The sequence below is a fragment of the Martes martes genome (assembly GCF_963455335.1).
Source record: "Martes martes genome assembly, chromosome: X".
Classification (NCBI taxonomy): domain Eukaryota; kingdom Metazoa; phylum Chordata; class Mammalia; order Carnivora; family Mustelidae; genus Martes; species Martes martes.
In genome coordinates this window covers 26897341-26920574 of record NC_137897.1, presented here as the reverse complement: position 1 = coordinate 26920574, position 23234 = coordinate 26897341, and the positions used below count along the sequence as shown (strand labels likewise).

The 23234-nt window shown below is 36.1% G+C and overlaps 1 protein-coding gene across 2 annotated transcripts in view; it reads left to right on the top strand.

Annotated features, from left to right (window-relative positions):
• Positions 1–23234, top strand: part of DMD (dystrophin) — a 2068501-nt gene that overhangs the window by 589758 nt on the left and 1455509 nt on the right. For both annotated transcript variants that reach the window (XM_080795194.1, XM_080795193.1), the window contains exon 13: positions 15433–15552. In XM_080795194.1, the coding sequence (XP_080651320.1) occupies positions 15433–15552 (120 nt within the window). The remainder of the gene's footprint in view (positions 1–15432; positions 15553–23234) is intronic.

Here is a 23234-nt window from a genome sequence, read left to right as displayed (position 1 = left end):
CACTAATGGCTTCCCTGTATCTGAGGATATTTGCTGTCACAACAGAGTTTCAGCCAGTTTGAGGGTGGGAAGGAAGCAGTGCTGCCACAGCTGCCATGAATTAGCCAACAAGGAATGGGAGATGTTGGATAAATCCCCCAGAAACCTTACCCCATGGTGAGACAATTCCAAGGTGTTTCTTAATTCCCACAGTCTCTCAAAGGTTTCCCAGCAACACTGAGCCCCAGGTGTCCAGGAGGTAAACTGTTTCACATTCCCACTCTCATAATGCCTCCTGAGAAATCACTTCCCAAATAAACTCTTTGCACCCAAATCCTTGCCTTAAGGTCTATTTGGACAGGAGCTCAACCAAGACAAATTTCTTGCCCTGGAAGCCAGAGTACTCTTCAACTTTGCCACTAACTAAATGCACAATTTTCAGAAATTACTTAATTCTCATGTTCTTCCCATCTTTCCATTGGAAATATTGTGGATTTTAATGTTTCCATTAGTTTTAGAATGTGAGGGTTTTCAGGAAAGGGCAAGACTAAATCTGGTAACACTGAGCATCAGAGGGAATGATGTTGGCACTGAATGACTGGAGCATGAGCAGGAAGCCAGGAGGCCAGGACTCCAAAAGGAAAGTGGCAGAATAGCACGAGGATAGCCATGAGTGTGAATGATGTAGGGCAACTACAAGGAAATGTGTCAGCTTGAAACCCTGAACAGACCCTTCATTCATCATAGACAGGCCATCTAGTATTCTCATATTCTGACAGTTACCTGAAATGTTTTGCATTTTACTCTGGAAGATATAGTGAATGGAATGGAAAGTATTTGACTAATATTGTCATAAAATTTGAATAGATTCCCCATTACTTGAAAATGTGCCATTTCTGATGAGTATGAAATTGCTTTGAAGAGAATAATCTGAAACAAAAAGCAACAGAATTATATGAAAGTTGATTATGTAGTCTCTTACATCTAGGACTTACTCATATAAGTGCATAAAAAGAAGCAGAAGGTATTGGTTTGCTGGCCCTGAGAGTGAGGCCAACTTCTACCTTTAACTGTCTAAACCTACTTCAGGTTATATATTTATAAAATATATATAAGTATTATATATATTTTATGAAATTAAAATGGGGGGGAAACATAGCTAAGGGATAGCCTGACAATTGATATAACTCTTTTGTTACTTGACATAATTACAAGGAGAGAAAAATGATTTAACAAAATCAAACAATTTATAAAGAAGTTGAGTTCATTTATTTATTTTTAAGTTTTTATTTGAACTCCAGTGTAGTTAACAAATAATGTCATATTAGTTTCAGGTGTACAATATAGTGATTCAACACTTCCACACAACACCATGTGCTCATCACAGCAAGTGCACTTCTTAATTCCCATCACCTATTTCACCCATCCCTCCACCCACCTCCCCTCTGACAACCATCACTTTATTCTCTATAGTTGAATTTATTTAAGTGGGAAACATACTTTCTTAAGAAAGTACACACTAAAAGTAGTATTTTTTTTTTGTTATTCTTGTCATGCTTCATAAAACAGAAAAAGATAAATGTTCTTCCTTTAGGTAACTGGGTTCAAACTAAAGCCTGATTTAAATAGTCATTGATTCACTTTGCTGTTTTCTTCCCAAGAACTGTAGGTGAATGAAAATAAGGAAATTTCTCCTGATAGCAAAATACACCAGTAACCTTGGTACTGGACAAAGCAGCTCCACCCAGCTGCATCACCACATTCCTTACCTAAGTTAACTTTTAGGGGTTTTAGCTATGTATAGATAGACATTAAATCCCTTAGTTTTCTTCTCTCTTTTTCTAAGAGATGATTACAGATGACAAAATCAAAGAAAAAACAGATTTTGTTGTGCCGGGAATCCATTTAAATTCTTCTCAGAAGACTCTGGCTTGTTCTCTTTCTTTCTCTCCCTCCCTCCCTCCCTCCCTCTTTCCCCCCTTCTGTCCCTTTCTCTTGCTCTCCTTGGGTTGGAGGACAGAAAAAATAATTTGCAAATCTTGCAAGTACAGCATGAATATTAAAGATATGCTTCTCCATGTTCATTGATAGGACCCTTTAGTATCTTCATTTCAACAGCATTTTATTACGAGGCAGGCTAGATGTGCAACCACTGTGAAATGCCATGGAGATAAGTCACTTTTACTGACTCTGCCAATTAGGCAAGGTAGAACAATCGATTCTATATTGGTGGTTACTATTAAATGTAGCTGAAGTGTTACCTCTGGGTAACTGGGAAAAGTTCAGTTTGCTGCAGAACTTGGAAAAACCAATCACTCTTCACAGCTGTTGCTTTGGGGAGAGTTTTTACAGGTTTACTTTAGATCTGAGTCACCCAAAAGTTATCCTCTCAAGAATGAATACATTGAACTTCTTTCCCTTTCGAAGGAACATGGTAGAAATAATTCTGGTTGGTTATTTTTGTCTTAAGAGTCAGACTTTATTAGTGATGTTGATAATGAATGAAAGGATTCCCCTTGGAGTGACAGTATTATTGGGGAATAAAGGTCTCTTGTGGGCTTGGATATTCATTAAGGGGAAGGAAATTGGCTATTTGGGAGGGGCTTTTAATCAAAAGGAAATTATTTGACTGAGGAACATTTTGTCTCACAGTACAGTCAGCCTGAGATGAAGGTTAAGGCTTAGTGTACTAGCCAAGTTTCCAATTCTTTTGAGAAATTTAGACTTTTGTTATTAGCTACATTGACTTAGTAACAGCATCAACAAAGTCCTTACCATACAAGTTATTAGAATCTGCAGATATTAATATGACATGTACGCTACATTCTGACTTCAGTGAATGTTCTAGATTAAGTACTGATTACTACAAATTAAATGACCTCTTAGAAGCCCAGTCATCTATCCTTTCCTTGCAGCTTAGTTAATCCCAAACATTAGAGTTGCCAAGACTGAGACCTTTAAAATGATCTAGATGTTCATGTAATCGGGAGGGTTTAGGTGTGATCCTGCTGAAGGATCTGGGATTTCATTTTATTCCATTGTGTTCTGTTCCATATCATTGAACAAACACTAAAGCACAATGGGTGCTCTGAAGAATACAGAGACCTACTAAATATGGAGTCTTCTTCAGGAAACTCACATGTTAGTATAGCAGATAAAGACATGGAAAACAAGTGACCATTGTACCAGGCAGAATATGACAAATGACTTGAGAATATTAAAACCAGTGACTTGGTTGGGCAAAGGAAATGATGGGGGAAAATGTACAGTATGTCACTTGCTTAGATTATGCGTTGTGCTATCCTCAGAGCTAGAAGAGTACAACCTGATCGTGGAGGGTCTTGAATTTAAGACTCAGGCATTTGGAGTTACTCAGTGTGTAGTAGGGAGCTATTATTGATGAGAAATTAAACTAAAGAGTAGTGATTTAGGAAAATCTATTTAATTTTTTAAGGAAGATATATCTTGTAAGATAAATCAAAGCACAGATGAATAGGAAGCTGGAAGACATGGTAGGAGGATACTGCAGAAAGCATATAGAGCCTGAATGGAGGCAGTGTCAATGAAAATTATTTTTTTGTTTTTCTTTTTACTTAAGAGGTTATTTATTTATTTGACAGAGAGAGAGAGAGAGAGAGAGAGCACACAAGCAGGGGGAGCAGCAAGGAGAGGGAGAAGCAGGCTCCTGTTGAGCAGAGAGCCTGATGTGGGGTTCAATCCCAGTACTCTGGGATCAGGACCCAATCCCAAGGCAAACATTTAATGAGTGAACCACCCAGGTCCACTGTCAATGAAAACTGTTAACAGGTGTAGGACACATTTCAGAAATCAACAGCAGACCAGCAGGACTAAGTTTAGGAAATGAGCAAAGGACGTGAGGTAATAGACTGTGAGACAGGGCAATTCGGAAGCAAAGTTGGATTTTGAAAAATAGACAGTACTAAGATAGAAATGCAGTAATTGGGAAGAGCGGGATTCTGAAAAGCCTAAGAATGCCATGGAATCGTCATGCTTTTAGTAACTAGTTAGCTCTCCTTCCATCTTTAGTAAGATTAAAAGTATGTTATTAGTTATGCTGTGAAATTCCGTTTTATTTCCTCTGACCCTAGTAAGTGGCTAATGGATGTTTGATGGCTATGGCAATAAAGATAAACAATATAATCATGAAAAATACTATGCTACAGCCAGAGAACCAGATAGACCGCTTCCGTGTTTCTCCACTGCATAGCCAAGTACTTAGTACATAACTGATGCTCTGTAAATGTTTTTTTGAGCAGACACTTTAGACACTTCTGACTAGTTTTATCACACACAGAAACCTCATCATTGCTTCCTTACAGACACATGGATATGACAACTTAAATAAAAAATTATGAGTAGGGGCAAGGAAACAACTCATAGATGAAGAAGGAACACATCTATAACACACGTTATGTGGAGAGATATCTCGGATGCCCTATTGCTACCTCTGATATTTGTTCTTTCTGTCTATCCCTATTTAATTTCCTGTTAAAATTCCTCAATGATTGTAATCTTAGCATCCTTGTAAATATCACAGAAGATTCCACCAGGAGTCATACCTGGATATGTCCATAGGAATCAAGCTTGTAACACTTGCTTATGTGGAAAAGGAAATCCTTTTGATGGAATCAAATTTTTAGGTGGGTACCTGCCACAGGGTGGTCAATTTGTGAGGAATATGTGAAGAGTGGACCAGCTGGGCAAACTATACTATCTGTAATACTAAGACTCTGTTCTTACATTTGTGTGCAGAACTGTGGCCTTGTGAATTATAGTGAACTTAATACAAAGTATAAGGACTTTTTGCCCTTTGGCCTCAGTCACAGGCTAAATTAGGTTTGGTTGGCCCCTTTTTAAACTGACCTTATAATTTAATCTTTTCCTCCAGATTCTTATTAAGCAAGGAGAGAGAAGACCTAGAAGAACTGTAACTTTCTCTTTTTTTGGATTCCATGTAGAACTTACTTGACCTTCAAGGGGCACAGAATAGGAACCCTGGGAGGAAAACATGTATTCTCTCAAGTGGGAGATCCCATGACTGTATCACATATACAGTATGATGACAAATATTTTCCAAGAGAGAATATCCAGATAGGAAGGATTCATGAGAGAGAAGTTAAATACAGTCCAAGAAACTAAACCACACAGATAAAAGTCACTTGAATCTCCTACTAATGCCCCAAGCCCCATATTAAACGCTGTTCTGATTACCATTTATTGCTAAAATGACTCTGTCTTCACACTGCTTTCAAACAATAAGAACATGCACATATTGTGTATGTGTGTGTGTGTGTGTGTATGTATTTTTAAAGCGAACCTTGTGGTAGTAGTCATTAAAATGTAATAGGTTGAATTCAAGTGTCACCAGAGGGCTAAAACCTGGAACTCAACTGAGTATACACACATACACATACACTTAACATACAACAGTTTAAATTTCTTTTTATGGGCCTTAAGTTGTGCCGTTATACAAAACAGACCTATCTATCTCTTATGCATATTTAAGTGTATTAATATCTCTAATATAGAGGCAGTATATTATAGACTCTGCAGCCAGAATGCCTAGGATGAAGACATAGCTCTATCATTTTCAAGGTGAATTACTTAACAGAGGTTACTTAACCATTTTATGCCTCAGTTTCCCCAAGTATGAAATCAGGACAATGATTATGATGATATTGACCTTATAGGGATGATAAAAACATTGGACACATAATTGAATAAAAACCACTTGGCATAATACATGGTACCTAGAATTATATGAATGATCTTAGCTATTACTTATTGTATATTAACAGTATAACATTGGACATGTCTCCAAGTCAAATGAGATTGATTTGTGTGATAATAGCATTCTTTTGATATCGGGAAGTGGCACGTTAAATTAGAAAAAGACAGTATCCCTCTTCATATTCAACTGAATAATATTTGCCTGATCTCAGTTTTAATTTCTTAAAATCTACTTGATGGGTAATAAGGAGGGCACATATTGCATGGAGCACTGTCTGTTATATTTAAACAATGAATCATGGAACACTACATCAAAAACTAATGATATACTGTATGGTGACTAATATAACATAATAAAAATCATAATAAAAAATAAATAAGATGCACTTGAGAAGGCATCTAATTTCCCATCTCTATGCTATAAGCAAGCAGCAGATTCCAAGGATAACTTTACATACTAGATATGCTATTAATTTAATTAAAATAATAATAATGATAATAAATCCATGCTCACATTCTTTTAACAAATCAAGTTATTCCAGCTAAGAGATTACTAATTCGTTCATTAAAAATCACTGAATACTGATCTAGTAACATTACATTGCTCAAAATATCACAGCCTTGTTTTCAAGTACATCAGTACATCTACTGAAATATAACTATCCAAGACGCCATACTCTTAGAGACACTAGCTTTATTTTTTTATTCTTAATTTCTCCTATTATACTTCTTTATTAGAAGTTTCTGGCTCTGGGGAGGGTAAAAGAAAAGGAAAACAGATGACTCTATCTCTCACTTAAGGAATTATTCTAATGTAAAGTATCTCGTTTTTCTGAACCAATACCAATTAATTTCAGTTTCCTTGACTAGGTAATGCAATATTAATAATGTAAATGAATTATTTACATGTATAAAACATTTTGGAATGCATTTTAGGGGAAAATTTTTCACAAAAAAGTCACAAAAGATATGATAATATGAGTTTTAAGAAAATGATTTTTCTTGAAAAATATATTCATATGTCTTATGACAAAATACAAGACTATAAATCCAGTCTCATATTAAAAATAAGGTTGAATTTGGCACTGTGTCTTTTTTAATTAAAAAAAATTTTTTTACTGTGTCTCTTTCTAAGGAATATAAAATTGGTAACTACAGTGTACTATAATTTTGTGTTTAATAGTTCTGTTATGAGCAAAATGATTTCTAGTAGTACAATTGGTAGTACTCTGTTTTTTTAATGGAACTACAAATTGTAGAGATAATTTATACTGGATCATATTTTAGATTCAATTTTTTTATTATGTTATGCTAGTCACTGTACAGTACATCATTAGTTTTTGCTGTAGGGTTCCATGGCAGAGAGAGAAAGAGAGAGAGAGAGAGCGCACAGAGGGGTAGGGGGAAAGAATCTCAAGCAGAATCCCCCACTGAGCATGGAGTCCAATTTGGAGCTTGACCTCACCAGTCTGAGATCAAGACCTGAGCTGAAACCAAGAGTCAGACACTTAACCAACTGAGTCACTCAGGAGCCCCTGAATTTGATATTTTTAATTTGATGTTCTATAGTTTCAGCACACTAAGAATATTTAGTAATTAGAAGACATTGAAGGGGCGGGGGTGGGAGGTTGGGGGAACCAGGTGGTGGGTATTAGGGAGGGCACGGATTGTGTGGAGCACTGGGTGTGATGCAAAAACAATGAATACTGTTACGCTGAAAAGAAATTTAAAAAGAAAAGAAGATATATGATGTGATTATTGAAAGTTTTGGGAATAAATACTGATGCCCAGAGGGACTGTTTCCATGGATCTTAGTCTAAGAATTGAATAATAAAGTGATAGTGTCAGAACTAGAAGAAGAATCAGCGTTTTATCACCACCTACCTACTCTAAGCTTTATGGTAGCTGATTCTAAAGTATTATCACATTTAATTCCAGTACTAAACCTGTCCTGGAGGACTGATTGATTGATTGATTGATTTCTCCCTCTTTGTTTTCTTTTTTTTGTTGTTATTATGTTCAGTTAACTGGCATATAGTACATCATTAGTTTTTGATGTGGTGTTAAATGATTCATTAGTTGCATATAATACCCAGGGCTCATCACAACATATGTTCTCCTTAATACCCATCACCTGGTTACCCCGCATCCTCCACCCCCTTCCCTTCTGTAACCCTCAGTTTGGTTCTTGGAGTCCAGAGTCTCCCATGGTTTGTCTCCCTCTCTGATTTCTCCCCATTCAGTTTTCCCTTTCTTTCCTGGTGGTCCTCCACAGTATTCCTTATGTTCTGCATATGAGTGAAACATATGATAATTGTCTTTCTCTACCTGACTTATGTCAATTAGTGTAATCCCCTCCAGTTGCATCCATGTTGATGCGAATGGTGGGTGTTCATCCTTTCTGATGGCTGATTAATATTCCATTGTGTTCAGTGAGGTTAAGGAATTGCTTGAGGTAAATTAAATAGTAATCAACAGATTCTGGCTTTCCATCTTGACCTTTTTTCTTAGATTCCAAGGAAATTTGACTCCAGTAGCTATCCTAGAGGCTAGATCAAATGCAGAGAGTAGCAAGGAGATTGGGCAAGTGTGGCACTTGATTTTCTCTGGCTTGGGAATGTTTAGATGGAAGAGATAGAAAGACTGTATGTAGGTCCTCAGGCTCAGAGTAAGCAATGGGGAAAAAGCACATTAGTGGTAACTGCAGATGAAGTGCTCAGAATTAAAATGGTTAAAGAAATGGTTTTCAGCATTAATCCTGTAGCTCTTTCTTTAAAATTAGGGCAAAAGGAACTAGAAAGGGAACATAAAACAAAATAGGCTTATGATGAGAATAGCAGTGGTGTCTGAGCAGAAAGATAATCAGTAGAACGGAATATCACATTGACAGGCATATCACTTCCTCTGTGCTGTGCCTGAAAACTTCCACCTTGCCCCTCTCTCCCAATATTCCTGTTTTCTTCTTTTTCATTAATTATTGTTAGGCTAAAGGCATGGCATTCAATATATTTTCTTAGTGTTCACTTTAATTGCTGTTTTCAGCAGTGTAACTATGGGCAGGATGTATGGATGCCTGCATGCATGGATTACAGAGGAAGGAGGAAAAGTATGAGAATTGAAGTCTATTATCTAGTGATTAGGCTCTGTCCTCCTTCCCCCATCATATACCTTTTCTGACCATACTCATTTTTTAGCAATGTATGTGAGCACTAGATCAGTTAGTTTAAAGCTTCTGTTGTTAATCTCATGTAATAGTTTGGAAATTAAAGTCTTACTTCTGTATTTTCTGATGAGCACTGGGTGTTATATGTAACTAATGAATCATTGAACACTACATCAAAAACTAATGATGTACTATACAGTGGCTAACTGAACATAATAAAAAATAGTCAGATTTGTCTTATAAAATAAAATAAAATTCATTTTATATTTTTCCAAGTCCTAAATATTGGCTATAACTTCAGTCCTGCATTCCCAAATTTCCAAGAGCACACCCTTTCTGTACTTATGGTACGTATTAGAGGATGATAGACAGCAGGAATTAGGTGAGGGTGAATGAGGTGACTATTGGCTTCTTGCAATAGGCTTTGAAATCTTTGTTCTGAATGTGCCTAAATGTGAAATTTTAGTACTAGCTGTTAATGTTTAGTGAGTTCATGCTGTGTGTCAGGCAACGTGCTAAGCAATTATATCATATTCAGAATTCCTAACCACCTAAAGAGATAGGTACTCTTATTATCCCAAGTTTGAAAATTAGTAAGTTGAAGCTTTGAAGCTTGGTATGATTGAAAACTTTCTCAAGGTCACATAGCTGGTTAGCAATGCATTCAGAAATCAAACCCAGGAAATCTGACTTCATATCCCACACCTTTAAACATGTATAGGTTTTTATTAGTCTTTCATCCATACCATACCCTATTCTACTTAAACTCCAAACAAGGCAGGATACATTAATTATCAATTCTGCTTTTAAAACAATTTTTCATATTCCTTGAACCCTCATTTTGCACTTGGGAAGCTTTAGGTGGGAATCTTTAGGTTTTTAAAATCTTTCAGAGGTCTTTGAAATGTTCTTTAGAGCCCCCTTTGGTAGCTTAGGAGTTGGCTGAAACATAAACATTTATTTCTAACAAGAAGGTAAAAAAGAGTGGGTTCTGATATAAAGACTAATATAACTATACAATCACATTTAGTAAGTGGATATCAAAATAAAAGGTCTTCTAGGAAGACCTGTTGAGGTAGCTTTTTAAAAAATATTCTGCAAGTGTACAACAAAATTACATACTATAAATAGATCCTCCTGTAGAACTGGACTGCACTGTGACCAGTCAGGCTTAGCAAAGTGAATATTGGATGGAAAATAAAATGGCAAGTCATTTCCAGATCATTTCTCTCAGGGAAGCAGGAGCTACAGAGCCTAGACCAGTGTAGAGCTGATGGAAAGACGAAAGTAAGAATGGCCATAAGAGAAAAGGTGAAATAGAAGGATAAATTGCCTACCTTCTCATCATTTCTTTTTTTTTTTAAAGATTTTATTTATTTGACAGACAGAGATCACAAGTAGGCAGAGAGGCAGGCAGAGAGAGAGGGGGAAGCAGGCTCCCTGCTGAGCAGAGAGCCCGAAGCGGGGCTCGATCCCAGGACCCTGAGATCATGACCTGAGCCGAAGGCAGAGGCTTAACCCACTGAGCCACCCAGGTGCCCCCCTTCTCATCATTTCTTAGGAAATCATAAAATTTCTTGATTTGGCCAGGATGTTTTTGTCTGAAAATGAAGTCAATTCATATCAAGATGTATTACGTTAGTTAATTGCTCATAAGTGTCTAGGGACTTGTTGTTGTTGCTCCTGAGATAGATATTTTTTAAAATACTATTTTCCTAGGTATTGGTCTTACCCCATGTTTCTAGAAACTCTTCAAATTTCTTAAGACTTTGTAAATTTTCTATGTGATACAAGTTTTGTTCTCATTATCCTTTCTATTTGTGTACTTTTCTTAGGCTAAACTAAAATTCTGCAGATTACTTAAATTTTATATTTTGTTGAACATCTTTTAATTATATTAATTGTTTTATTAACATATAATGTATTATTTGCTTCAGGGGTACAGGTCTGTAATCATCAGTCTTACATAATTCATAGCACTCACCAATTTAAAGTAATACGTGGGAGGCAGCAGATGGTCTTAGCATCCATGCATAGCATATGATCTGTGTTGTTTCTAGATGTGTATATATATATGTGTGTGTGCACGTGTCCACGTGTGTGTGCATGTAAGGCTCGGTGTTGGCAATTTTATGTTGGTTGATCATTGAAGTAGAAGTAATGAAATAGTCTATGCACGTAGGCATGTTACTGAGCATATACTATGGCAAAGGGAAGTATTGTAGAACCTCCTAGGGAGATTATGAGAGACCTTGTTTTTGTTTCTCTTTCTCTATGTTTCTATTAATGGTTCATCTTCACCTCTGCACATCAAATCTAGTAATTCCCTAGCCTTACATATTTCCATTCCTTTATTTTCCAAGCATTACTTTACCTGTGTGCTAATAAAGAGTTAAACCACTTATATTTGGAGTAAACACTAAAGTGACTCTTCCTCAGTGATCATTCTGAGCCAGTTTTTGAAAAACAAGTTGACATGGGTCAGGGCAAGAAGGATTCACTACTACTGATGACATTTGAAGGGAATAGAAGAAAAGTCATATTTAAATCACAAAATTGTGAATATGTACTAAGGGAATAACAAATTTGGTCAGGACCTTTAACTACAGGATAATTTATAAGAAATAGAATTATTTACAGAGGTATAACAAAATCTGTTCATCAAATCTGAGCATTTTTAATGTTAAATTTCACTGTTGGCCTTTTCTCTTGTCATAAGGAAAAAATAGATTGTTTGTTGACATTAGATAACAAACATTGCTGACATTTGTATCTATCTAATAATGGTATAGAAATGTAATTAGGAGCCTGAATTTTTTTTTTCATCTGGTAAGTGTAACAAATGCATTACTTGAATAAAAATAATGGCAAGAAATACTAATAAAATACCTAGCATGTACTGGTGTTTCTGTAAATAATTTATATGCTTTTAGGCAAGAAAAACATACTTTAACAATCATATTACGGCCCTTCAATTTGAAGGTATTATTTCCTGATATGCAAAAATGTTAGCATACTTCTCTGGGTATATATCTGTATTTGGAATAATTTGGCTCATAATTTCAGGATCAATTAGCAAATCTACTGTAAATCTCTATTGTATAAATCCAGCTAAGAGAAATACAAATCCATAAGAAATACTTAATTAAAATTCATTTTAAAATAGCTTTAAAAATTGTAGTGTATTTTAAAAATTAGTAGTCTTTGAAATCTTTTTTTTCTCAAAGAGGGAAGCAGGAGGGCCTAGTTTCTACCAATGATCTAGGCCCTTATTCGTGGATATGTAGGTGGGCAGAAAAATTTAACTTTTTAATCCCAGCTCTCTGTATGTGACATTTTTGCTCCTTCCAAGAATCAAATTTTTAAAAAAATGAACTCTAGACATTGGATATTTTATAGTCTTTTGTCTTTTGATGTTACTGTGGGGCATTAACAAATACTATGGTAAGCATTCTATTTATTTTCAGAGGGCAGATCTGGGGAAATAGGAAATATGATTATAATGTTTCAGTGGCTTCTGTTTTGAGGCTATGGAGTATGCTCAGAAAAGTTAAGTTTAACCCTTTTTGTTTTAATCCCTGATTATGAGTAAAAGAAGAGGTATAATTTGAAAAAAGTCATAGAAGAGAAAAAAAAGTACTGGAAATAACTTAAATCAAATAGTATATGCTAATCTCCCTGGTGCTATGCTCTCTTCCAAGAATTTGAAGCACTGTGGAGTGCCTTTCCCATGTTCCTTTGTTTCCCTTTACTCACTATAAATCCTGATAGGTCTTATGTTTGATTTTGAAACTATCAACCCACAACTAGCTTTAGTGGTTCTTTGTGTTAGCACCTGCAAAAGCATAAAATTTAAATAAGTATGGCAATGTATTTATGGTAACTAACATAACACAATAAAAAAAATAATAAATAAATAAAAATCTCCTTTGACAAAAAAAAAAGAGTACACTTATCTTGATGAGCACTGAGTAACATATGGAATTGTTGAATCACTGTATTGTACACCTGAAACTAATATAACACCATATATTAACTATACTGGAATTAGAATACAATATGATACAATATAATACAACAAATTAAATAAATTAAAAAAGAGATGGGAGGGGAATCTTATAGATCAGAAGAGATTTAAGAGACACAGAATTGCAACCAAACCACGGTGTGAATCTTATTTGAATTTTGATTCAAACAAACTGAAAAGAATATGTAATTTTTGAGATAATCTGAAATTTAAATAGTAATATTAAGAAATTATTGTTAATTTTTTTGATCTGAAAATTGTACGATTGTGATTATATACAAAATAGTGATTATTCTTAGAACTATATACTTAAATTATGAATGAAGTTACATAATATTTAAATTTTGCAACAAAAATAATAGGGGATGGGGTGTGGATGGACAGAACCAGCCTTGGGTTGATGGAAGTTAGGGCTGGTGGTCAGCACATGGGCTTTCATATGGTTCTTTTGACTTTTGTGTATGTTTCAAATTCTTCACAATAGAAAGTTAAATAAACAAACTAATCTTCCCTGGGGAAAAAATATGGCAAGAATGCAATTTCTGATTATAAAGCAACTAGATAAGCAAAACAAAATCAGAAATCTAAATGCTGGAGAAAATAAGTAGTACATTTGATCACATGATTTAGAAAGACTGAACCCAGTTTTAAAATTAGTACTTCACAATCAAATGATGATTTTTCTCAAGTTCCTTTATTAAAATATATTAAACCAGTGAAAACAACAATTTAGATGTAAAAATGTGAGCAGTATAGCATTATTTCCTAGTTGCTTTTAATACATGTGATTGTGTATACTCTCATACTTGAATGGTAGGGAGAAAGAATTTGGACAGATTAAGGAAATGAACTTATGGCCACCAAAATATTATTGGCCACCAAAATATTATTCTAATTATTTTTACAATTTCTGGCTGACACAGTTGAAATGCTTCCAGTCTTGCCTTATATAACTCAGAAAACATAGACTCAATGTAACTTTCAAGGACATTTCTGAATGTTAATGTTTCCATTTTCAGCCTCATGGCAGAAAGAGTTTTATTACCCAGTGTAAGCTCTGGAATGTCAAAGGCGTGATAGGCAGTATAGACTCCACACACAAAATAAATGCATAGTCATTTTATATCTAAATTGCTTCACTTGAAAATATGGCATGAAAATCTAGAGAGAGGAACTAAAAGTAAGTGATTTGATAGTGCTCTAAAATATTGAGACTCAAAAAATGAAAGTCCTAGGATAAAAATGCTCATGTCTGGGGCACCTGGGTGGCTCAGTGGGTTAAAGCCTCTGCTTTCCGCTCAGGTCATGACCTCAGGGTCCTGGGATTGAGCCCCGCATCAGGCTCTCTGCTCAGCGGGGACCCTGCTTCCCCCTCTCTCTCTACTTGCCTTCCTGCCTACTTGTGATCTCTGTCAAATAAATAAATAAAATCTTTAAAAAAATGCTCATGTCTTTGAGTTTGTGCTGTGACCAATCCCAAATAAGTTCACTTACATCTACCATAGGGTTTGCATAACAATGAGCTGGTCTGATAGGTACCAAACATCATTGTCTAACAGGAAAGGACTGCAGATTTTCCAGAAATTAACAGACCTTGTCCCAAACCTGCTTCTCCATTCTTATATTATATAATAAAGCATTCCAGGGAGCAAAGTAGCTGATTAGACATTTTGGGTACCCATGTAGGATTTTCTAATCACAATGAGGGTAGTGTGATAAGGACTTGAGGGAACTGGAGCTCCCAGGCAAGATGTCTCTGTTCTAGAGCATCCTTCTCTGTTACTCCTTGTCTATTTATTGCTCTGTTTATCCTGTTTATCTTTATAAAAAAAGTTGTATACTATGATTTTTGAAAGATTAGACTAGTGTTTTATGGTTATATGTGATGTCAGTGTAGTTGTAATTAGTTTTTCAAAAGCAAATCCCTCCTATTAGATTGTAATCTTTATCCAAACTCATTTGTGCATTTGCCCTTACCCCTCTGCCTGGCACCATTCATTCAGCAAAAGTTTATTGATCTTCAGTCAAAGAGAATAGTAGGGGAAGGAAATGGCAAGAGTAGGTGTAGAAAACAAAATATTTTTTAGTGAAGGGGAACAAATAATAAGGCAGTAGCAGGAAGGGTTCTTTGCTTCAAGAGAGTTTGTCTTGTTACAGTTGATAATGCTGAGCTTCAGTAGAGGAGATGCTGAAGATGTGAGACAGCAGGTAATTCTAGGAATAAGGTCCTGAAAAAGGTGAGAGGAGGTGGGATAAAGTGTAGAACATCCTACCATGCTTTTCTCAACAGATGCTCCCTCTGTGTACTTCCACGTTCAGTTGACAGTAGAAATGTGCTAATTTTGCTGAGCACCATAGTAGAAAATTTCCTTGGAATGGTTCTGGTTTAATAAAAAATTACATTACCCAAAACATGACAGAAATTAAATCCCACACATTTGGGGAAAATGTTTTTTGGCATTCAGTTCAGGAGACTATTATTCTAATTGCTTTTAATTTTTTAATCTTACAGGTGCTTCAAGAAGACTTAGAACAGGAGCAAGTCAGGGTCAATTCTCTTACTCACATGGTGGTGGTGGTCGATGAATCTAGTGGAGACCATGCAACCGCTGCTTTGGAAGAACAACTGAAGGTCAGATTATTTTCTTTAATACACTAACTGTGTCATTCAAAATAATTAATTGCAATTCATGAAATATTTAGAAAAAGTATAATATAATTTGTGTATTACAAATATTTACAATACAATATATTTATTTAAACTAAGTCAAATTATGTCCCATTTGTACACATTTTCCTTTCATTAACTATCCACTGTTTGTTCTCACTAGCTTCCTGGACTTTGGAGAAATATATAAAGGCAGTTCCACTTTTTTTTTAATTATAGATGAATAACCTGTATTAGAGAACTGGTCAGAGGAATATTGTTTATGTCCTCTTAAAAGCTACAGTTAAAGAGAGGACAAAAGTTAAAAAGAAAAAAAAAAGGGATCACATTCACTCAAATCATGAGAAGTTGAACACCTTCATATTTTCTTTTTCCTGGAAAACTTCAGTTATAGTCTTGATGAGGACATAGCAGGATATTTAAGTTATGGAGTTTTGTTGGAGGAGATACTTAGCCATTCAGGCCCTCATTCAACCTGAGTCATGTAATTATATCCTTGAAACATAACCAGTACCATTAACAAAAAGTAAGTTGTGTATTTTCGTATTTTCATTTTTCTTCCTAATTGGAAACAACATTTTACCATTAAAAAAATTGAAAACATTTTCAACAAAACATATGTACATACACCAAAATATCAACATTAAGGAAAAATATAATTTACTGTTCTGAATGTGACAGATACACACACACACACACACACACACACACACACACACCACTGCCAATTATACTTGAGGCATTCACTTTACCCATGAAATGCCTGCCTTTTCCTTGTGATTGTTAGGAGCCAATAGTCTGACATGTCTAAGGATCCAATCAATGTGACTTTAAATAGCTTTATCAGCACAAGGTTGTTCTAAACATAGTTACTCTTACCTACTTATAACACAGTTTCTTAAAGCCTTATCTCTGCTTTCTTCTTTCTTTGAGGGAATTGTTTCTTTATCCCAGTAAAATGTCATTTCCTCAGGTAACTGTCTTAAACTTCTTGTCTCTAACAATGGTATCTTCTTCTCTATCATTAAACAACAAAAAGAAAATTCTTAAACCACTACAATAAAGCATTTAACATAAATTAATCACTCATGTTAATTGCTTATAATTAAATGCAATTGCAGGGATTACAGATATAAAAAGGCTTATGACACCTGCTATTATAATATATCATCACATATATGATCAGATGTATTGGACACATACATACTCGTGACCAGGTAAAGGACTATATTGATAGGCCACCACTATAACCATTGGAAGGAATTCTGTAGTTCTCATAAAATAGTGTTGTAGATAATTACAGATGGGTAAAAATCGAATACTCAGCATTCCTCAGAAATTTTCAGAAAAGGTAAAAGAAGGTTGGGGGCAGAAGTTGGGAGGGAGACTTGTTAGGAAAAAATCAAGGCCAACGTTTTCTAAGTCATAGACTATTTCTAGTTAACCCAAAAACTGTGAAACATCTACTTTGGTATTACCAAACCTAATACAACTAGCTTTGGAATGTAATCATTCTGGGATAATGTCTGTGGGGCTAAGCCACTTTGAAAAACCATCTATAGTACTCACAGATGGTGACGGGGTTAGAGCTTACTTAGGATAAATTAAGAGTTGCAGCCCTAAGCTTTTCTATATTTATTATCCTACTTGCTTTCATTGGCTCAGAGATACTAAGATCCTGTGTGTCTATTGGCTTCTCTTAAATCGTATGGTTCCGTCTGTATTTGTCCATGATTGTCTCACTATTAAATAGTGTTGACTACTGCCTCCCAGCCTTCTCTTTTCCCTGTAACCCCCCTTTCCCTTTTGATATCCTCATTTCCCTCTATATACCTCCTTACTGTGACCTGACTTTTAGATAATCTAGACTAGAGTCTGAAAGGGCAGGGTTAGACGGAATTCCTTGGATAGAACACCCTGGCTTGAACATTTCTTTCTTCTCATCCCATCACTTTTCTCAGTCTTAGAGGAATCCATGCTTGAATTCTATGCCTACTTGACCATTGGTTTAACTTGCTCTGGAATGGTGGGTACTCCCCTGACTTTGACATTTTGTTGATTCTTTCTTAGGTTCTTTGCAAATGATATAATATAGTCTTAACCTAGTTGGATTTTTAAAAGAAAGGGGAAGAGAAAGAGAAGATGGCAGAGGAGGAAGAGAGGAAAAATAATAAAGGATAAAGAGACAGATAAACCAATATGTTGGAGTAGTCACTTTGACAACAACACAAGGATTCTTTGCATGTAATAAGAATTCTGTGTGTGCTTCAGAAACCACGAACTATTGCTGTGTCTTATACTGGGCAGAGAGGAATTCTGTTAGGATAGAAAGAATTTGAGGAAAGAAAAACAGGTATGTGGCCTCCGTACAAGGGACAAAACTGAAGCACAAACGGAGGGAAATACAAAACTGGCAGGGATCTAAGAAGGATCCTCAAGGGCTTTTATTGGAACTAGGTCTGGTCATCCATAGCTTATTCCTCTCAGCTTGTTGTATTGAATGTTTATCCCACTCCCCCATTTTCCACCACTACAGTGCCTTTATCTGTTTTGCTCCTGTGTGCTGAGGCACCATCCAGGGCCCCCACATGGATACCCACTGGTCTTTAGTTAGGAGATGCAGATGGAGCAAACTAGAAAGGGAAGTCCTTGATTTAGTACAATAAGAGAGGGATGTGTTCTTATCATCTGGATTTAAAACTCTGAAAATAGTCCTTATAGAATATTTTTACATGTGTTGACTTAATTCTATGAACTTTATTGTAAGTTGCATTTTCTCCAACTTTAAAAAAAAAAAAGATTTTATTGTTATTTGACAGAGAGAGAGAAAGAATGAGCATGAATAGGGGGGAGCAGCAGGCAGAGAGAGAGAGGGAAAAGCAGGCTCCCCATGGAGCAGGGAGCCTGATGCAGGGCTGGGATCATGACCTGAGCTGAAGGAAGACACTTAACTGACTAAGCCACCCAGGTGCCCCATTTTTCTCTAACTTTTTAAAAAGACTTTTAGAAACCTTTCTGTTAAAAGGTTTGAAGAAAAACAAAGGTCAGAACATATGCTTAGGGATTCTGAAAGATAGCATGGCTTATGAAGGACAATATTCTGAAAAGTACAGTCTGTTGTAAATTAATTTGATTCTCTCTCAGAGATTCAACTTGTCCCTCAGCAATGTCACCACAGGTCATAAACTTGTCCTTAGCTTTAGCAGTTTCTATGATGTCAATGCATAGAGACTCTGATTTCTAAGCAATGATGCCATTTGTAAGCAATGATGCCATTTAACTGATTTTATTGAGAAATAGCTTGACTAAATAACTGAGATTAGTAATTTATGTAGAGTATTCAGTCCAGGAGGACATTATCATATCTCTTTCTAAGCATCTGCATTCTGTTCTTCATTTTTTCAGTGAATATTTACTATATTCTTATTATGTCCCAGGGATTGTGCTGGGACAGAGGTAAAACAGTAAACAAAAAGAGAATTTGTCATTACTTTCCTGGGTCAGGAGTGAATAATCTGTGAGCCTGCTGCCTTCCTTGGAAACTAGAAACAATGGTAGCCATTTCTCAAGCTCCCTCTTTGAAATCAAATGCCAATTCTTTTCATCCATTGTCACCATGGTAGGCATGGTAGGCATGGTGACTGCTCTCTCGGTTCTTGCAGTCTAGTGGAGGAAATAGACCTTAATCAGATATTAACAAAAATGACCAAATATTTAAGAATGGACAGAACCTATTTCTATGAAGGAAAGAAACAAGATTTTGTGACAACACACTAATAAGACTTCAACTGAAATTTGAGGACAAAAGATGATTCCCTAGGAAAGTGTTTAAGCTAGGGTCTAAAGGATATGTCAAAGGGAACTGTATAAAGGGTGTATAAAGGGGATAGGTGGAGATGGGTAGTTTCCAGGAAGGAGAAACAGTAGATCAAGTGATCAAGGCATCCTCAGGGAACTGAAAAGGGCAAATTTGGCTACAGCTCTGAGGTTCAGAAGAGTGGTGTTAGAAGAGACTTGGTGGATAGAAGGGGCTTACCTAAGAATTAGAATTGATGTGTGATGCGCAACTCCACCAAAATTCAATTAACGAAAGTGTATTGAGCAGCAGTTCTCTGCCTGGATGACAGCTGAACTACAATGGCAGGGAGAAGCAAGGGAAACAGCCATGGCACCTGCCCTTCTGGACCTGCACTATTCAAGTACAGTGAAATGTACAATTATGGCCATGATGTATTGAGTGGGACAAAAATAGACATTGCTGGATGACCTTTCTTGCTCTTGAAGGTCAGGAAAGTAGAGGTTAATTAGGCAATAGTAAAGGGTAGGAAGGTGTTCTGTACAGAAGAACAGTATTTATTCATTCAATAAATATTTCTTGCATGCCTTCTAGGTGCCAGCCAAGTCTAAGCTTTGAGGTAAAGCATAGGCAAAACATAAATGATTTCTTTATGAAGCTTACATTCTAAGCACACATCATAATAAATAACCAAGTCTTATACTATGAAAAAGGTGATAAAAACTATAAAGAAAAGACTGGGGAAGGGAATAGTTTTACCTAGGGTGGTCAGGGTATGCTTACTTGAGAAGGTGGCATTTAAGTAGAAACTCAAACAAAGTAAGGGAGGTGCTTGGAAGGTACGCAGGTCCTATGGGGTCTTTCGTATTTGAAAAACTGAAGAAAAACTATAAATGGAGCATAAAGAATTTCTGTTGTTCTAGGGAGATAGTTGTTTCTAATAATAAAAAAAGAACCAAAAACAGGTATCTAGTTCTAGAAGTTGTTCTAATGAAAACATCTTTCAGAGAAAAGGCAGAGCTATTGAAGTCCCATTTGTAGATATGTTCTTCTATACATGTTAACACTTGAGAGCCCAACTAGATGTACTAAAGTTGTCTAAGGTCTGGACCTGGGAGAGTTTCTGGTATATAAAAGGCATTTGGACTATTTTGTTAAATGACCTTAATCTTGAATTTACTATCTACTATTATGGAAAAATAAAGTTATATCAAAAGAAAGTATATAGACAAGCATCCTCTTCAGAAGAATAACCTAGAAAATACAATTTTAGAACAGGTTATTAAATTTATGCTTGTTCAGTTTCTCACTCATCTGAAGTTAATAAAATTCTTTATTGAATAGAAATTATTTTTGAAGATAAGAAAGGTCTCTAAGAACTAAAATACATTCACTAAAATCAGGACATGAGAACTGTTTATCAGATGACATTAAACAGTTTGTACAAATATTATGTGACATTATTAAGTCAGACTCTTTGGTGGATTTATTAAGTTGGATGATATGTTGGAGTGGCATGCATACAAAGCATTTAGATTTACCTAAAATATTTTGCAAAGCCTTCCATGGCATATCCATGGATAAGGTGAGCCTTTTTTTTTTAATTGTATTATGTTAGTCACCATACAATACATCATTGGTTTTTGATGTAGTGTTCCATGATTCATTGTTTGCCTATAATACCCAGTGCTCCATGCAATCCGTGCCCTTCTTAATACCCATTACCAGGCTCAGCCATCTCCCCACTCCCCTCCCCTCTAAAACCTTCAGCCTGTTTCTCGGAGTCCACAGTCTCTCATGGTTCATCTCCCCCTCCAATTTCCCCCCTTCACTTTTCCTTTCATTTTCCTAATGTCCTCCACATTATTCCTTATATTCCACAAGTAAGTGAAACCATAATGATAACTGACTTTCTCTGCTTGACTTGTTTCACTCAGTATAATCTCTTCCAGTCCCATCCATGTTGATGCAAAAGTTGGATATTCATCCTTTCTGATGGCTGAGTAATATCCCATTGTATATATGGACCACATGTTCTTTATCCATTCATCTGTTGAAGAGTATCTCAGCTATTTCCACAGTTTAGCTATTGTGGACATTGCTTCTATGAACATTGGGGGACATATGGCCCTTCTTTTCACTACATCTGTATTTTTGAAGTAAATACTCACTTGTGCAATTGCTGGGTCATAGGGTATCTCTATTTTTAATTTTTAAAAGATTTTATTTATTTATTTGACAGACAGAGATCACAAGTAGGCAGAGAGGCAGGCAGAGAGAGAGGAGGAAGCAGGCTCCCCCCTGAGCAGAGAGCCCGATGCGGGGCTCAATCCCAGGACCCTGAGATCATGACCTGAGAGGAAGGCAGAGGCTTTAACCCACTGAGCCACCCAGGTGCCCTATTTTTAATTTTTTGAGGAATCTCCACACTGTTTTCCAAAGTGTCTGCACCAACTTGCATTCCCACCAAGAGTGTAAGAGGGTTCCCCTTTCTCCACAGCCACTCCAACATTTGCTGTTTTTTGCCTTGTTAATTTTTACCATTCTAACTGGTGTAAGGTGGTATTTCAATGTGGTTTTGATTTGAATCTCCCTGATGGCTAATGATGATGAACATTTTTTCATATGTCTGCTAGCCACTTGTATGTCTTCATAGGAGAAGTGTATGCTAATGTCTTCTGTCCATTTTTTGACTTGATTATCTGTTTTTTGGAAGTTGAGTTGTAGAAGTTCTTTATAGATCTTGGATATCAGCCCTTTGTCTGTAGTGTCATTTGTGAATATCTTCTCCCATTCCATGGGTGCCTCTTTGTTTTGTTGACTGTCTCTTTGCTGTGCAGAAGCTTTTGATCTTGATGAAGTCCCAAAATTTCATTTTTGCCTCTGTTTCCCTTGCCTTTGGAGACGTGTCTTGAAAGAAGTTGCTGTGGCGGATGTCGAAGAGGTTGCTTCCTATGTTCTCCTCTAGGATTTTGGTGGATTCATGTCTCACATTGAGGTCTTTTCATCCATTTTGAGTTTATCTTTGTGTATGGTGTAAGGGAATGGTCGAGTTTCATTCCTCTACCCATACCTGTCCAATTTTCCCAGCACCATTTATTGAAGAGACTGTCTTTTTTCCATTGGATATTTTTTCCTGCTTTGTCGAAGATTATTTGACCATAAAATTGAGGGTCCATATCTGGGCTCTCTACTCTGTTCCATTGGTCTATGTGTCTGTTTTTGTGCCAGTACCATGCTGTCTTGGCGGTCACAGCTTTGTAATAAAGCATGAAATCAGGCAACATGATGCCCTCAGCTTTGTTTTTCTTTTTCAGCATTTCCTTGGCAATTTGGGGTCTCTTCTGATTCCATACAAATTTTAGGATCATTTGTTCCAGCACTTTGAAAAATTCCAATGATATTTTGATCAGGATGTTGTTGAAAGTATAGATTGCTCTGGGCAGCCTAGACATTTTAACAATGTTTATTCTTCTGATCTATGAGCATGGAATGTTTTTCCATCTTTTTGTGTCTTCTTCAATTTTTTTTTATGAGTGTTCTGTAGTTCCTTGAGTAGAGATTCTTCACCTCTTTGGTTAGGTTTATTCCAAGGTATCCAATGGTTTTTGGTGCTATTGTAAATGGAATAGATTCTCTAATTTCCCTTCTAGAGTTTCAATTGTTAGTGTATAAGAAAGAAACTGATTTCTGTGCATTGATTTTGTATGCTGCCACATTACTGAATTGCTGTATGTGTTCTAATAATTTGGAGGTGGAGGTGGAGTCTTCTGGGTTTTCCATATAAGGTATCATGTCATCTGCGAAGAGAGATTGTTTGACTTCTTCATTGCCAATTTGAATACCTTTT